We start from the raw sequence: 17,979 nt of genomic DNA, 5'->3' as shown, positions 1-17,979 counted from the left end.
TTAGGAGATATGCAATGAAACTTCCCCAAATGAATACGAGTAGCTGCTATGTAGGGTCGTCCCCTAGCCACAGGTTTAGAGACAGGCTAGTAGAAAACGAGAAGTTCCGAGAGGTCTTCTACCACAATACAGTTTTCAGGCGAGGTACTGCGAGTTATGGCCATTTCAGCTCTCAATAAATCTAAAATGCTGCTGTGGAAAGCAGGGCACCCGGAGAGATCCACGATGGTGCGCATCCAAAAAGCCGTCCGCGTCCAGGCCGAATTTCTATGTGCAGATTACACGATGTGGAAGAAATGAGCAGTCTCAGGCTAGCGAGGCAATTCCCGCTGATCTCTTCCAGATGGGCTTCTGTAGGAGCGGGGCGCGCGTCTCTACCCCCCTCCCGTCCTAAAAATACACTGATTCCGGAGCAGGGCTGAAGTACGTGTGGCCAAGACCGGCTTCCATCTGGAGAAAAATATAAAAATAAAACCGCGTGACTGCTCCCAGCCGCAGGAGGACGCGCATGACACTTTAACCCTTTTATTCCTAATAAAAATGTACAATGCCACGTTCCCCAAATCGTACACTTTTGGTGCATAAAATAATTCTAATGGTGTTTTCACATAAGTATGTATATTTGTTAAAAAGCCTCCTCATCTGTATACCATGGGAGCAGTCGCCTTAACTGCCTGTTATCAGATTCTGCATGGTTATTTCACCCCATTAAGTTCTTTCACCCCTTGCTGATTGTTACTGGATTGGATAATGCAATAACATGCATCAAATAACAAAAAGAATAAGCTACGGGAAGTTTTAACCTCAACATCTTCTCATTTTTGCAGCCGATAGCTCTTCAGAGGCCGATGACGCACAACTCCCAATACCCTCTGCCGGCCACGGATTGGACGAATCACGGGCACTGAATCACCCGGCGAAGGTGAGTTGCTTTGGATGAAGTTACATTATTCTGTTTAAAATGGAACCTTCTACCAAAAAAAAGGATGGAAATTAATCAACAAGACATGAAAATGTTGGTGTTATTTTTAGGCCGAGTGGTTAAAATCTGCACTTTATGACATCATCTAAACAGAACTCTACGGATTAAGCCATTTCCTGCTGTTTCTGTACACACTGTGACGTTTGGGGCAGCTGAGTGCAGGATTATGGCGCTGTCACCGGCGTTAAATAATAGATGGGGATCGGGCTATTCTTACAAACTATATTGCAACGGGATCCAGAGTCTCACGGGGTGTCCGTTTCCAAACCCCGGGTCACTTTGAGCTTGTCGGCAATTAAAGTCATCCCTTAACCCATGCAGCGGCTCAAATGACTTAATAGGACTGTTTTGTTAAGTATTATTTATACGATATACGTGACCAGCATTCCCACTATTTCCCAACATTCCAAAGAAAAAGGAGAAAATAAATAGAAAAAAAAATACACAATATGGTCACAGTGACTCTAAACCATGCATTTTCCACATGGAATAACTTCCACGCCACCTTAGAGGGAACAGTCGTACTGGAACCCCGATACAGCCGTGATTTCTTATTATTTTACGTTTTATTATATAGTGCCAGCAGATTCAGTAGCCGTGTCACATAATAGAGAATTAAAAATAACATTAAAAAAAAGAGAAAAAATATACAAAATAAATAGCAGCGTAAGCAGATCGAAAGGAGGAGAAGACCTTGCCCCAGTGAGCTTACAATCTATTGGCGAGTGCATTTGTTCGAATGCCCGTGTGTTTAATAAGGTTTCATGTTTCGGCTGGAAGGGCCGCTTTACTGTAACCGGCAGCTCTTTGTGCCGGGGCTCTCCTGTCATTGTGAGAATGTGGCGATTAAACAGCTGACGACCAGAGTCCATTAGAACAGCCGAGTGTTACAACGAACAGTCAAGATCCGGGCAAACTCCACATTCTTCCTGCTCCGGATATATTTAACTCTTCATAGCCTCGTATTCAGATATTAATAAGTCATACGCATACAATGTTGTGATTTTTATGGGACGATGACTTGGTGAAACTCCCAGAGACGCCATATTTTATAAGCGCCTGGAAAATAAAGGGACTGCAGGGTGGAGGCAAAGCCAGGGTTTAAAGGGCCACCTTTGAAAGTTGTTTTGGGACGATTTATGGGGTTTTTGTGGTCAATTTAGGGCCCAAGTTACCCCCCATTTTAAAGCCGAATAATATAATTCCCTCCATGGGTATCTGTGTTTAAAGAAATAAAACTGCCCCCCCCAGCAAAAAGACCCCCTTCAACATGGACTATGTTGGCCATACACAACCCGCTTTGGGATCAGTTCCCATATCCCCCCAACGGACACGGAGTGCTTTAGGCGAGATCTGAACCCCTTCTTCAGCACCGTCCGTTATAATGTACTCGTTTTCTACTTGAACCCACAAAATAGGGCTATGGAGAGAAGTGTAAAAGCTTAAGTCAGCTTTCCGTACGTTTATTGAGAGATATTGAGCCGGTCCGGAAATCATTCCCCCTCCATCTAGTCTGAACGTTTCTCTTAAATCAGCCGTTGGTGTCGTCTTAGATTCAAGAGCCGTATGTCCATTCCATGCATGTTTAAATCCCCTCGCTGTATTACCCTCTACCACTTCTGCTGGGAGGCTGTTCCACTTATCTACTGCCTTCTCAGTACTGTGAACCTCCCTTACATCCCATGTAAGCCTCTGACCCTCTAGTGTTAGCTTCTGGTCTCTTTGAAATAAACTTGTACTTTGTTAAACCCCTTTATGTATTGAATTGTTTCTGTCACCCCCCCCCTTTCCCTCCTCCAGAGGGGTTAAAGAAGTTTATTTGTTTAAAGATATGCTTTTCTCAGTTATTCCACATGCTGTTTTTATTTTGCTAAGAAGAGAAGGAGTTAATGAGTGTAAGCTTAGCATGCGGTGAGCCTGGCTGTGTCTGCCCCTTTAAGGCATGAGATCAGCGTGTGGCTGGCTGATCAGCGCCTCCGTGCATCAGACGGTGTAGCAGGAGGCTGGGCGGCTGTCTGGACCCCCCCTGCAGGGTCGGGGAGAAGGAGGGAGCCCCCCATATACCCCACAGGAGAGAAGCTCCACTGCATGGTCTGCTGGGGGCTGCCATTCCCACCGCACTCAGCCCAGGACAAAGTCCTCTCTGTTCCTTCATCATGGAAGCTGCTCTGGGGACCTAATTCTGCCCCCTTCTCATTGTTTTTACGTTTTTTTAGCCCCTCTCCGGAAGAAAGGCACCCAGACCCATCTATGATGCTGCCCAGACCCATGACCTCTTTCACTCTCAAGCAAGACCCCCTGGAAGACATGGTAAGGGTCTCACATTCTACATGTCGTGTGTGTGTGTGTGTGTGTGTGGGGGGGTATTTACGTTTGATTATAATATTTTGTGCTGTTTTGTAAACAGTCTGTGTAATTGTTGCGATTGGCAGCTATGTGAATTTGTGTAAGAAAGGCAGGATTGTAATATATTCTCCCCCCCCATCCTTACGAACGTTCTATTATAAGATACTTTAACTCTGACCACTCTGAGCCATTGGCCAGGGGAGTGAGTTAAAACCCTATCCACACTAAAACCCCCCACAAATCTGATCTAATGAGAGTTACTTGCCAATATGAGAGGAAGGGGTCTGCTAGTCTGGGGGCAAAGGAAGGGGCAGAACCATGATGGGGCTGCTACTGGCTGAGGGTGATGGTAGTTGTGCTTTGGAGGCATAGACAGGGGAGAGCAGTTCTGTTTATTTTACATTGTGTAATATCTCAGCTTTGCGAGAACAGAGGGTTATGAAAATGCTATTCATATCACGAAGCTGTCATTGGATCCCCTGCCCTGCCCCGCAGGACAATGTACCCTCTGTGTTAGGTATCTGGGGCAATGACTGCCTTTGCCTCACCCCCTATTAAAAAACTCACGTTAACCCCTTCAGTGTTCTATGTCACAGTCTCGTCTCCATAAACTGAAACATAAAGGGCTGTTGTACGGGGAATAGAGATAAAAGGGAGCCATCAGCGGCAACATTTCAGCGGTTGCTATGACGACTGCACCGCTTTGCAGCAGAATGATTCTTTATACATAGTTTCTAAGAGGCACGGCAGCCAGACGGGACCTGCCTTGGTGCTGATATCTGGCAGGTTCAGAGCAAAATGTACATCTGCAGAAAGTGTAGTGGAGTCATGGGCAAGCCACCCAGCAGACATGGTAGGAGCCTACTTTTCTTTCTAATAGTCTGTACTGAATGTACGAGGGATACACAGATTCGGGTATGAGTGGAGTCAGACATCTAATCCCTAAAATTATATGTTTTGCTGTAATCCTGTCTGAGGTTCCTCCCCTCATTAAAAGATGGTTTGTTCTAAGCGTGTTTGGGAGTCCCCAATGTAATCCTCAGAGGGGGGATCTGCAGGATCAGCTGGTTAACTCCTTCCTTGCTAGGCAGCTCTCTCACTGAATGGTAAACCGAAAGGTATTTCTTGCCATGGAGTTTGTAGTTTAATGGTCCTGTCATATATCTAGATCAACTTAACCACTTCTTTCTCAACTATTTGTATAAAGCTTCCAAACAAAGGGTTAACCGCTGGTGGCAGCAGCAGCAGCAGCACTGGCCAAGGGTCATTCAGACTGGAGAAACAACATAAAGCAATATAAAGAAGGAAGCGATCATCCCAAAAATACTCATTACCTTAGAAGCAGGTACCCTCACTGCCCACTATTCTCAGCAAGCCCATCGGTGGCTGGCAGAGACTCATGGGAGTTGTTTAATAGTTTCAAGGTGTGCTGAGCAGACTTATGCACTGTCAGCAAATACAGGTGCGTTGTATTTATTTCTCTGGATGAGCTCAGGTGTTTATGAGCAAAACTGCTTTAGAGGCAAGATTCTGCGTGTTACGACAGTAAAGGAGATCATGACGACTCAAACTCATGCATTTCCCAAGGACAGTGTACCCCCCGTGTGCTGCTTAATATATATATATATATATATGTATATATGTACACACACAGTAAATTGGCATTGTATAATCAAACAAGAATTACTGTTCTGTGGGGCAAACTAAAAATGCTAATTCAAATTTTAGCCTTAAAAAAAAGTATTAAGAAAACAGGTAAAATTCATTTATGGGCCAAACTTTCTTGATGCCGTCTGTAGGAACCGCGGGGGCGTTGCCTCGGTTAGCCACTCCCCCGATGTGCATGCTGAGCTTACCGCCACGGATGACTCTGTAAGTAAAACATATGATTGGCCAGGTACCCCCTAAGAATAGCATGGAGGACCTTATAAAGGCGCCCTCTGATTGGCTGCAGCTTTTTTCCCACCGCATCCCTGCGCAGCTCCATCCTGGTTGATCAAGTGTCGGCTGTAAAGCCACCCGCCGCCTGGGGCTTTATCGAGGTCAGGTTTGCATCTCATCGGCTTCCAGACCGCGGTTTTTGGTTTCTTTCAGCCCGTTTCTTTTAGAAGTTCGCACAGATCAGGTCGTATGTCAGTGTAACACGACATTCTCTCTAAAGACGGCAGAGCTAGGGCTACTATACAGTAACGTGGCTGGAAAAAGGGTAGCCACTAGGCAACAAGGCATGGGGGTCAGTATCAGCGGCCTCAGCCGGTGGGAGAGAATACCTAATGCAAATGGGGTGCATATAAAGGGTTGCCAGGGCAACGTTTGAAAAGCGTTCTTCCAATGGAATCTCCATGTAGATTGGACCGTTCCCTTGGTTGCTATGGTGATATGACCACTTTTGTGATCCTTTTCACTCAAATCTCTTTATTTAAGACCACCATTGTGTACTAAATAATATGAATGAAGGAACTGGTTCTGAATGTAGAGGTGAACAAGGGAGGAGTATTTTAATGTCAAATTCCATTATTTAATCATTTCGGTGTTAGTTCTATGGAAACAGACGCTGACGGGACCCGTGATGGGAGGTTTTCGCGTCTCCCTGGAAGGGAATGTCTGTGTTGGAAGAGAAAAACACTTTTATGTCCAGAATGAAAAGGTTTTAGTGAGTCATCCCGGGTTCTTTTGGAAGGAATTTGTACGCAAAACTCTCCTCGGACTCCTTCTATAAATCGATGCCAACATTAAGAGAACACATTAACTTCCAACAGAGAAACATTACGGAAACTTAACGACTTTATTCCGGAAGAGAACGTGCATGAACACGTTAGCTGCTGTTACTATAACTCCCATTATCCGGGACGTTGACGAACGTTTTCGGATCGTGAAAAAATATTCTTCAAAAAAGTTAAATTATAACTTTCTGCTGTAAAGTCTCATACCTTAATCAGCCGTTGGTCTCGTCTTAGATTCAGGAGCTGTATGTCTATCCCATGCATGTTTAAATCCCCTCACTGTATTACCCTCTACCACTTTTACTGGGAGGCTGTTCCGCTTATCTACCACCCTCTCAGTAAAGTAAAACTTCCTTACATTCCACCTAAGCCTCTGACGCTCTAGTTTTAGATCGTGGCCTCTTGTGCTAACATCTCTCCTCCTCGGATATGTTTCATCTCATAGAAAGCCACCTCGGTGTCGGCTGCCAAAAAGCCGCAGCCCCCCTGGCAGCGAAGTGTTAAAACTTTTTAAATACCCTGAAGGTGCGTGAGACCGATTGTACTAACAAGGCCGGGAAGCCCTACCATGACGTATGGAATCCCATACATACATCAGCGTTGTAAAGACCCTGACTCTTTAACCTTTTAAATGCCAGCCGTGTGTGCGATACTGCAGCGTCATCTAAACAGCACTTAACTGTATGAATACAGGGATTTCAAAACCCCGGCGCTGCGGGATCTGCACGCTTTGGATTATCTTGACGTGGCACCAAAATGCAGATGAGCTTATTTGCATGTGTGTTTATATGCAAATTAGCCAATTGCCCTTCCGTGGCTTTTAAAGAGAATGACACAAATAATGGCTCAAGAAGCTGTTCATCTCAACGTCTAATTCCCCCCCCCGTATAGTTTTAGCGCCCGTCTCGTCCGTACGGCGGTCTGTTCCGGGTCTGTGTTTGTTGCGGAGAAATCTGTCCGTCTGTGCGCTCACGTGGCTTCGCACACATATACAATTAACGCGGTTGAAAGATCTGAACGCTCTCCTCGTGTCCTTGGCAGGTGTTTAGAATTTTTCACGGGGTGCGACCAAGTTGGCCGCGATGTTTGGATTCCAGGTCTCATTGTCACTGCTCGCTATAAGAGACGCTCCCCGCTCCCATTCATGGACATGCTGTATGTATAGAGATATATATGTGGATATACATATGTATATATATATATATAGTGTGTACGTGCAGTCAGTTGCGACGCCGCTTGCTGTTTTCCGCGTGCCTTTGTGTCGTGTGCAGGGAGCTGTTAATTATTAAACAACTGGTTAATTGCAAGCTAACATTAGCAGCGCATTCCTCCCCGAGTATGGCAGCTGGGTTCAGAGATTAGGACTTTGGTTGAGGGATCCAGACGTTAACATCGAGGGTTTACCTATACAATGATTGAATAGGTCTTTGTGCACCGCTCCGTTGTCCAGCGGTGATCAGGAAGCTCGCTGACCCGGTTGCCGGTAAGAACAGGCTTGCAGGTGTAAGTGTTAATGAATATTAATGTCTTTCCCGACCGCGGCTTGCGTGGGGCATTATGAGCTAAACAACGCAGCAAAGAGATAACGTAGTCCAACGCAGCGGCAACGGGCATCCCGTAGAGAGGTGACCTGGTTCCTGTAGGCCGTTACTAAAAAGGATCAATAATCTAGAATATAATATTTTTGTGCTAGTTGTTCTTTTTTTGGTGTTCCTTGTGCTATATATTTATATATATATATATAATATGTGTATGTATTTCACGATATATATTTGACAACCATTATTGGAAAAATTTAGAACATTTCTCTGGATGTGGCTGAGGGGTGGCAGCTCGTACCCTTGTGGGTCCATATACAGGGTTAGGGGTTGGTTGAGGCCACAGAAGAAGACGCTTCTTTGTCGCTCCGCGGGTAACATTTGCAGGATTCACATAGTCCAAAAGGTCATGAAAAGATCTGACGTGAGAGCCCAGAACCATGTATATTAGAATCACGCGCATTGTTCTCGGTTCTCGATGTGTTTACACTGCATGACCTCGCAACGATGCGTGTGAGTGATATTTACTTAGTGTATGAATCAGTGCCGTATAATAACATGACACTGACGATGCCGGCCCCGCGACATATTCTTCCTAACAGATCGCCGTCACTTGGTGTCTTTGCAGAACAGGAGCTCAAAGTCTCCGGATATCAGTAATCGCTCAGCCCGCAACGCGGCCATGAAGTTCCTGCCCGGTGAGTGATTTCCATGGAGGGGGGGGCAAAATCCGTTATGGGGGATCTATCACCCATCTGCTAGGGAAACATAGGCAGATCAGACCCATTCGGCCCGTCTAGGCGGCCCGTTTTGGGAAAACGATGGAATGATCGTCCTCCCGACATTCCACCTGTCACTGAATCCCGACATACGGAATGAATTGTACCGGTTTGTTGATACAAGTGTGTATCGTGTTATTGTCTATAAATATTCACGATTGTATACAAAATACACATTTGGTTACTCGTTTTGTATGAAACAATTTCTTTGCAAAAGCTGAGCTTAAAAAAAAAAAAGCTTGGCAAGTTTTTATCGCATTCTTTAATCGTTCCAGCGGTTATCTAGATTAAAAAACGACGACCGACATAAAAATCATTTATACGCGATTGCAAGAGGTCAGGCGGCGGGGTCCTTTCAATGTTTTCATGTATTGAATGTTCTGTTAACGAGAGACTTCTGTTCTTCAGGGGAAACCTTGTGCGAAGAACCGATAAGAGTGAAAAAGCGCCTCCTTTTTCAAGATGGCTGCGCCAACGTGCCCGGCACGCTATACTGCACCAACTACAGAATAGCCTTCCGACCAGAGACCCCCCACCCCTCGCAAGTGAGACCACCTCGTACACCCCCATAGCGACTGCCTAGAAAGTCAATACACGCAGCGGTGACGCCATACTTTGCGTCTGCATGTCTCACCCTATGTAGTGGTAATATCAACTGAATCCATGTGCATTCAATTGAGGCCTGTAGGGCTGTCCGATTCTCAAGACTGTCCGGCCTGAATTGTTATTGTTGGCAAGTATTTTATGTGTTAGGCGTATGAACATGTCTTGCCTTCGTCAAACCGAACGGTAGCCATGTGACCTCAGGTTATCAACGATACAATGTATTTACCTCATAAATGATTCCATTCATTATTCATTACATTAGATTAGCGATTGATTTTAAAAAAGCATGGACAATTTTTTGTTGTTAAAGAAAAGTTATCAAACTTTTCTGTGGAAAACTTCTGGGTTCTTTTCTTTGATTTTATACACTTTTTCCTTAACTTTTTTGAAAAGAAAAAAAAAATGTAGTTGTGTTATTCCCCGGAGCTGTAAGGGTTAACAAACGTCTTTATTTTCTTTCTGCGGCAGGATCCGTCCAGCGAGGTGCTGTTCGACAATGCCAACGACATAGCCCTACCCTGCGTTGAAAGGTTCTTGGCCGGTGAGTGCCTGGTGCCTTATCTCGCCAAGACAAGCAGAGCAACTAAAAATAAGAGCTGGTGGGAAAAAGATTAAGGGCAAAAAAAAAAATCAGGATTGCTATAGAGACGAGTGAGCCAAGATTCTGGTTCTAGAAGAGGGGGTGTTAGCTCTCTGGCTGCTTGGGAACTACAGTTCCCATGATGCTTAGTGCCTGTGAGTCAGGGCTGCCATCAGAAATCTTAGGGCCCAGAACAAACCAAAAGACGGGGTCCCCCTACCCTATCCCTCCTGTGCCCTGTCCCAAAGTCTGCAAGGGCCCAGACATGGGTAACAGGCCATAAGAGCCCAGTCCCAGGTAGTTGGCCACAAGACCCAATGAGGGGCCATACATCGGTTCCACATTTGCTCATTGTCTCCCCTAATGATTTTACATTTGCAGTGGCCAGCCAGACCAAAGCAAAGGTAGTGACCGCCCAGTCGAACCTAAAGTTTATCCCAGAAGAACTGCTTATTTATCACAGAGGATTCCGGGTCGTCCACTTTCAATTTAGTGACACCGGCCTACAGCCTCTGGCTTACAAGGTAAGAAACTGTTACCCGTCTTCAAGTAGCCTTAACCCTAATCTGAAATCCTGCTGCTGGCCAGGAGACTACGTTGGGCCTGGAATGGTTCAATGACCACGAATCACTAGAAAGTATTCTAGAAAGAAAACCTCTAAACTCCAAATCCTTCACATAAATTAGCCTCTATATCTGTAGGTTGAAAAGTTTTTATCGTTTTTGTTGATCGTACGCTGGCTGGTCCGCATTGTCTGATTCTAGATGCCTGTTCTGTACACACCTTCCGGTTCTAGATCACAAAAGCCATGCTGGTGAGCCAACAGAAGAGCAGCTTGAAGATGCAGTTTGGGAACAAGGTGTTCCAGAGCTTGGGTGAGAAGCCTAGAACCCTAAAACCGGAGAGGATTTCCGGAAAACCTTAATTAAAAACCCACATTTATCAAAGCCCATGAATCAATCGACCTAGAATCCAAAAGAACATTTCCTTTGATTGTTCCAAAGTTAGTTATTTGGAGATACCTTGTGTTGGTCTGAAGAAATAACTCTCCTATCCTCAAAGACGGGTTAACTGCCAAGTGATTGTCGTAAATAAGTTCACATCGTTACTTATAACAAGTATATATCCTAGCATTGATCGTACAAACTACAATTACTGCTCCCTGGCACTATCCTGAGAGTTATCGCTGTTATTTCCGGCTTCTAAGCGTAATCCTAAATTTCGTTCCTCTGAAGTTTCTCACCACACGGTGGGTTTTCTGTCCTTCCATGCAGATAACAGGCCGGCCCATGCGTCCATGGACTTCCCTACGCGTTTGTTTGAGTCGTCGGCCGACTGGGAGAATGAAATAGAGAGGTTGGGAGCCTCGGCCTGGAGAGTGAGCTCGGTCAATGAGCGCTGCGACGCCTCTACCAGGTGACTGATACGGGGTAGCAGATAACGCCTGGTGATACGCTGTAGTATTGTATGGCAAGCTGTCTAATATGACAAGACAGGTCACTACCCAGAATCCGTAGCTGCGGGTCTATCAGATCCTCTTGGTTTTTAGAGCTTCTTGTGTTAAACGGAAGCGCTTATTACCACTAGTAACGATTGCAGGGTAGCTATGTTTGCTTTTTTAATAGTTCCGTGGTATAAAGCCTGAGCCGATATTCTCATTTTTGTTAAACTTGTTCTTTTAGCCTTTCCAAATACTTTGTGGTTCCATGCAAGCTCCTGGACCATGATCTGAAGAAGACCTTTGGACACTTCATCCAGAGGCGTGTTCCTGTAAGTTTTCTTTTTTTCATGAGACTTAGATTGATAAATAACTCACAGGGCTGACTTAGACTACTGCTTTCCAGAGATGGTCTTGGCATCACCCAGCGGGCAGTGACCTACTGAGGTCAGCCGGATCCCAAACCAACACAGATCCAAACAAGGACGATGTGAGGTGAGAGCATCAGAGCATCCTAAACCTTTTCCCCTTACATATATTCCCCTTCGGTACACATTCTTCAATTATTTCCACCCCAGTTGTTCTGAAGGCTGCTGCTTATAGAAGGGAGATCTGACCTAAATGTAAACACAAAGGGGATCTCCTAGAACCCATAGTGATTTCTGACAACAGCGGCCCAACCCAACTACTCAAACGCAGAAACCTTCTAAAGATCAGAAAATGGGTATTGGAACGAAGGGATAGACATGCATCCATTTCTGATAAGACGTGTAAATAATAACAATTTATACAATGTATGAATTAATGGGGTGCTCGGTGTATGTATATGTGTGTATATGTACGTGTCATATATATACTGTATGATGTCCTTTGTCAGAGACATTGATGTATTACTTATGACCTATCATAAAAAGGTGAATACTTCATTTGTAACAAGCCCAGTGAGCGTGCTTCTTTTTGGACTTTGTGGCTGAAGCTTCTTGCACCCGGGCATTTGTTGTTCTTATTTATTGGAGCCGAGTGCATTTGTATCTATAATGAATTCATTATCGATTTCAGATCTATAAGGTCCCTGCTCTTTGCCAACCATTCTCAATGCGTGGTTGTCGACACAAGTGAGGACCTTCCTGGTGTTTCCGACATCCAAATGTCCTACGTTAAGCTGCGCGGCCTGTGTCTCGCTGGTACGTAAGCCTCGTTGTTACCGTAACGCTCTATACACACTGCATGCCGGTCCAGACCATAACTATAGGTCGTCTGCATAATGGATAACATAGGGCTTGTCTACAACTAATCCGGATGGAAGTATTCTAATCGGATTCATATTAATCTTCAGGAAGCAAACTTTAAACCCAGGTGATCGATAAGAGAATTATAAAGAGACAGAAAACAAGTCGTTTCCGACTTCGGCAAATTGTAATGAACTCCGAGTCATTGTGTAAATGTTTTAACTGCATGATGTATAACATCATTCTCTCTAACATTTTGTGATTGTCACTGGTATAGACAGATACGTGGATATGCTTAAAGAAATATTTGGTGTGTAGCTGGAAAAAATATATATCACCTACGGCCATATAATACACAGTCATATATTCCAGACATATATTTAATGCCGTGTAATATCATATTTTCTAACGGCTTGTTAACTCTGCTGCGTGTCAGTGGTCCATATTGAAGATAAAGTAGATATTTCGTTGACCTCATGCCAACAGATGTCCATCCTGAGCTTGGCGACCATCTTGCTTAGAGCTATTAGATCTATTAGATGCCGAAATATGGGGATTTTAAAAACCTCTTTTTTTGTCTTTCTTGATTCAGATCCTTCTCCGCAGGTGTCAGACGAGAAGTGGCTTTCTACTTTGGAAAGTACTCATTGGCTGGACCATGTAAGGTAACTGTCTCCAGTTATTAAAGGACTATGCTTTTGTCAACAGCCACAATGTCAAAAATGGCCGCCCAAAGACTTAAAGCGAGTCTCTCGTTTTCCAAATACTCACACTAATGGGGTCATTCTTTTTGACCTGATAAATGTTATACGACGAATAATGTACATGCCGAGCACTACCCTGTACAGCTTTCTATGAGCGAACGCCACTAATGGCCACCTAAACTCCGGTTACAAAGCAATATGGAAACCGCTTCATTCATCTATATTTAGATTTAGAATTCGAAGACTTTATTTATGCTTACAGTAGTTAAAAGTGCTCTAAATTCTTAGTTATTTTCACCCCGATTCCTTCTTTTTTTTTGTTATTTGCTGGGTTACATTTTGCTAAAATAGGTTTTTTGGGGTGGGGGGATTTGAAGCATTTAAGAAACCCATCGTGTTAATAGATGGTGGGTTGGGGTGAAAATGAGCGGCCGGTCCCTATGAGTATCTTTTAGACCTGCTAAAAGTTAATACAGTGTGACAATAGTAATGCTGATTTGGGGGGAAAACCGACGATGTGGCCATTTTAGGTATTAACCACAAAACAGCTCACCATCAGCAGTTCTACAGTTACTGAAAAAACGTCGACATTTATGCATAAAATATCTTTCTATTTTTCTTTCTTAGAAATAGATGGGGAGGATCTGTTTGTTATATTACGTTTATAAACTCTTGAATCTGGATCCCTCTTCTAGGTTATGTCTAAAGAAGGCCTCTGAAGTCTCCATTTTGCTTAGTGAAAAAAGATTATCGGTGGTCCTTCAAGGTAAGTAAAAAAAAAAAATGAAAACACCTAAAAATAGCTATTAAGAACAGAAACATCTTGGTTGGAGAGATGCAAAGGAGAGATTACATACAGTATGTATGTAATGTTGTTAGTACAGCCTCCTTTAACCCTTTAACCACATTCCCTCCTGTAGAGCCTGAAGACCGTGATATGAACTGCGTGGTGACTTCATTGGTCCAGGTGATCTCGGACCCGCATGCCCGTACCTTGTCTGGCTTCCAGAGTTTGGTGCAGAAGGAGTGGGTGTCAGCTGGTCATCCCTTCCTGCAAAGAATAAATCCCTTCAAATACACCGATAAAGAAGAAGTGAGTATCTGATGGGGCAACATCAACTAAATATGCAAAATGTTCCCCTAAGGGCTCTGCAGAGTGTTTGATGAGATCACCATGTGATGTGTTTTATATTTGTTTGTTCTTCACGCGGTGATAATCCTAATAATAAATTATCACTGGTCGGATGTCATAGTTGGGGTTCCTGGCCACTGTAGACCATGTAGAGCTTAGCGTTGAATATAGATTGTCACTCTACTATAATGGGTCCCCTTCCCGTTAACCTGCTGGGTCCCAACCTCTGCCATGTCACCTTTGGGGTTTCAGGATTGGAAAAATCCAATTTTTTTGTCGTGTACGTTCATGACTTCCTGCAAATTCACCGTGAAGACCAAGTTCATATACAGATATGCGGCATCTTTCATTTTCCTTTTCCAGTCTCCTGTGTTCTTGCTTTTTCTCGACTGCGTCTGGCAAGTGATGCACCAGTTCCCGACAGCCTTTGAGTTGACGGAGAGCTACCTGATCGCGCTGCAGGACAGCACCTACAACCTCTTCTGTAGTAGCTTCGCACACAACTGTCAGTGGGATAGGATCCGGGGGAGTCAGGTAAGCGCTTGCTTTGTGCTGTGGTGGGAACATTGTGGCTGCAGTATGTCCAGTAAGTCATTTTAGATGTTTCCTACACCCCTGGCTGAGCTTCGGTTCGGGTTGGAAATGATTTGCAATGTGGATTATATTATCATTCTATACGAGTTCTCCTTATTCGGTATTTCAATGATCAAACCAAACAAACTTTGTGTGTTTCCAATATTGTTCATACGGACCCACCTGTGGTGTGGAACTTATGTTGTGTCTTGTTGATTCAGAGGCACTCATTTACCCCGACGTACACCCCTGTGAACGGTTGGAGAGATATTGTGCGGGAGAAGATATTTCTCAACGGAGACTACAAGACGGCGGAAGAAAAAAAGACTGCTCCCCCAACCGTCTGGGACTGGCACCTCTTCTATAATCGCTTGCATCGGCAGCAGTTCCGGAATCCCACGTACCAAATTCCAGAACGCGGCGTATTGAACGGAAACGGTATCTCACACAATGCAGACAAGGCGAGTTTGACCGTAACCGGGTGAAGGGGGGGCAGTTCAAGGTGTCTTTGACTTTTACAAACGAAGTTAATTTGTTTTTCGCATCTTTCAGCTGGAAGCCCCCAACTCTAGCAATGTATTCCTGCTTTCCAAAGGATTCCTTATCCCGCAGTCTCCCTTATTCCCGTGGAAAAGCGGCACGGTGTCCAAGCGTAGCAACCGTCGGGCCCAGTCATTGGAAAACTTGTTGGAGGAGGACAGGCAGCTCCGAAGTAACATTGACTCTTCCAGCGCCCCGACGGATCTCCTGCTCCCTGTGTGCTTCGGACCTTTCATTCGGCTCTGGAAAAGGTGCTATTTGCGCTTTGATCTAGAAAAGCAGGTAACGCGTCACAAGCCCCCCCCCCGGTCTTTGCTTAACCTTTTCATAGATAAGGAAAAGGCCTTTGTTTTTTAAACTGTAAAATTCTCCCCTGCCTGGAGCTTTTCTATATTGTATGCCTTGTGCCCCCTTCCTTCTTCCCAATACTGGAGGGTCTCTCACATTCATAACTTTTCATTTTTCCGTATCATTCACGTGCACCACGCATTGATGTGATCTCTTATTCACCGTTATAAGAAATGCTAACTCTGAGTCTTATTCGCCTTCCCTCCGCTCAGAACAAGTTGGCACCTCCAGCGGAGACTCCCTTGGCCAAGGAGGTTACGTCTCTCCAGGAGAAACTAAGAAACCATCCTTTACACACCAGACACGATATAAACGGGCTGTCCCCGTCATCCTGCCGGTAACAGGACCATACGAGACCTCTCCGTGCATCTAGAAAAAGAAACACAAAAGTGGGACAGCTCAATCGCACAGGCCATGAAATATCTGTTATCAGCGGGGCTGTGCGTGTCTTTGCTTGTGATGGACCATCGAAGATGGTTCCGGGAGCTGGAGAATAAGCCCCCAGGCAGAACGCTGTGATTCAAAAAGAGTTGGGTGTCCCATTGAGATTCGGGGGGAAAACCCTTCTGCTTTTACCTACATACATATGCTATATAGAACAATGTAGATAGTCATCTGGAGATCAGAGCTTTTAGGAGAACCAAGCCAAGCCCTTTTTGCTGCTTATAGCTCTATTTTTATGGCTCGACACACATAGTATTAACGCATCACGACCATTGGCTCACCCAGAACAGGCATTTAGCCCAAGGCTACCACACTTCACCTTGGGCTCGTCACACTTCAATATCTCAGTAGCAATTTATGTGGGGGGGTTCTGCACCACAAGGCATCCCGGAACACTTTGCTTTCCCCCAAACGGTCATCCGTCGTTATAAATATCATCAAATGGAAAGTTTAACAAGAAGGATCTCCATCTTGGTTCTGTGCATGGAATGTGGTACTTGTTCCTATTTATATAAATATTTATTGATGAAAATGTTATATTTGCAACGAGAAAGTGAGTCGGTTTATTGAATCGCGCCGTTCAGTTGGTGATAGGCGGCCATTTTGAGATAATAGAACTCTCGTTACTTAAGTCAAAACAACCAAACAAAATGGCCGCTCTCACGACAAATGATTTACAAAGAAAGCTGAATCATTGGAGCCTGACAAAGAAAATGATACTTAGCGTTACATATGATTAAAGCCTAATTGGGGCGAGGGATACATGCCCCTTAGATTGATTATAATGCTTATTAGAGCATTTAAACACTGTTTATCTGTTCCCGATCGCGAGATTATTGCACTAGAATTCCTGTATTAAAAAGGACTAATAACCTGCGGCTGCTGAAGCGCACCTAATCTTATTTTTAAAGAATTTTTCTTATTTATACAGCTCTTCCATAACTCGAGACGTAAGCCCTTATGGGATCCACTCGTAACCATCTTTGCAGCTCTTCTACGTATCGCTCGCGTGCGAGTCCCGCACCAGTTAGAAGATGTCAGATTTAAAGGAACAGTTGCCTCCAAATACTGTTGTGACTTTTGTTTTGTTTCATATTAAACGGAAATAAATATACGCAGTTTTCCATAAGGGAGGCAATATGGCGCCTTTCCAGCGACCTTTCTCTACGCCACGTTAAATGTACGAAGCATATGATAGGAGGTAAGTGTTTGGGCTGCATTAGATATATCTCAAATGATGGGAATCGCTGTCCCTTTACAAAAATTCAGAATAAGCAGCCAATCAGGAAGAGAAGTGAAATGCATTGTGGAGCGTATTCTAAGCACGGGAGACAGGCATGGTGGAAATGTATTATGATAAATAAGGACTACAACTCCCATGATGTTCAGTATTGAAGCAACATCTGTATTTCCATAGCTAATTAAGGATCATGGGAATTTTAGTGCATTTATGGATGCCGAGGACACTCCGTGAAATGACGCACGTCATGATTTCATGCCGAATGTTTGTATATTTTTGTAGTAAACATATTTATGTTCAGATTGTTTCTTTTGTACTTTTTGTGTCTAGTTACCTTTAGTGTTTGATGTATTTGTTTCTTAAAGCCGTCTTCTGGGGACCCCTAAAGACAGGAGCTCCCCTGCCCAGTCCCACCCCATGCTTCTCCCGTCAACTTGCCCTTTGCTTGCATGTTTTCGGATTAAGTAGGTGGGTTTTATCTATTGATTCCTGTTCATACATCATTCCTCACGTTGCCGGGAACACTTAATTGTGACGCAAAATCACTGACCAGCAGGTTGTTGGCATAGAAACTGGCCAAAGCTGTTTGAACGCTGTTCCCGTAAACAATTGCTGGATAAAAATGTCATAGTTGTTTACAGATCTGTCTAGGCCTGTTTAATGCTGCAATGGGTATGTAGCACATAGGTGACATTGGGACGCTACAAGGTATGATGTCATACCTGTGCATGATGTCAATGCAACTTTTGGCAACCATAAGCATTTTATTTTATAAAC

At 44.3% G+C, this 17,979-nt stretch overlaps 1 protein-coding gene across 2 annotated transcripts; it reads left to right on the top strand.

The window, feature by feature from the left end:
- Window positions 1-2,949: 2,949 nt before the first annotated feature.
- MTMR11 (myotubularin related protein 11) lies at window positions 2,950-17,502 on the top strand. Of its 2 annotated transcripts, none has more exons than XM_053475488.1 (17): window positions 2,950-3,292; window positions 8,218-8,287; window positions 8,777-8,913; window positions 9,443-9,515; window positions 9,936-10,078; window positions 10,351-10,429; window positions 10,829-10,970; window positions 11,237-11,324; window positions 11,399-11,487; window positions 12,052-12,176; window positions 12,814-12,886; window positions 13,621-13,691; window positions 13,846-14,018; window positions 14,421-14,591; window positions 14,852-15,091; window positions 15,183-15,452; window positions 15,731-17,502. In XM_053475488.1, exons 1-17 carry the CDS (start codon window positions 3,071-3,073, stop codon window positions 15,857-15,859), a joined length of 2,295 nt encoding a protein of 764 aa, XP_053331463.1. In that variant the 5' UTR covers window positions 2,950-3,070; the 3' UTR covers window positions 15,860-17,502. The 2 variants fall into 2 exon arrangements, with proteins under 2 accessions (XP_053331463.1, XP_053331464.1); XM_053475489.1 differs by lacking the exon at window positions 2,950-3,292 and adding an exon at window positions 7,256-7,554.
- The last annotated feature ends 477 nt before the right edge of the window (window positions 17,503-17,979 follow it).

The sequence above is a fragment of the Spea bombifrons genome, chromosome 9, assembly GCF_027358695.1.
Source record: "Spea bombifrons isolate aSpeBom1 chromosome 9, aSpeBom1.2.pri, whole genome shotgun sequence".
NCBI lineage: Eukaryota > Metazoa > Chordata > Amphibia > Anura > Pelobatidae > Spea > Spea bombifrons.
Note: the sequence above shows the minus strand (reverse complement) of the source record. Positions and strands in the feature narration are given on the sequence as shown.

Excerpts from the sequence above, each read along its gene's own strand:
- MTMR11 (XM_053475488.1), top strand. The coding sequence starts at position 3,071 with ATGGTCTGCTGGGGGCTGCCATTCCCACCGCACTCAGCCCAGGACAAA. Across the intron at positions 9,516-9,935 it reads CGTTGAAAGGTTCTTGGCCG|TGGCCAGCCAGACCAAAGCA; the intron begins GTGAGTGCCTGG and ends TTACATTTGCAG. Across the intron at positions 15,453-15,730 it reads GCTTTGATCTAGAAAAGCAG|AACAAGTTGGCACCTCCAGC; the intron begins GTAACGCGTCAC and ends CCCTCCGCTCAG.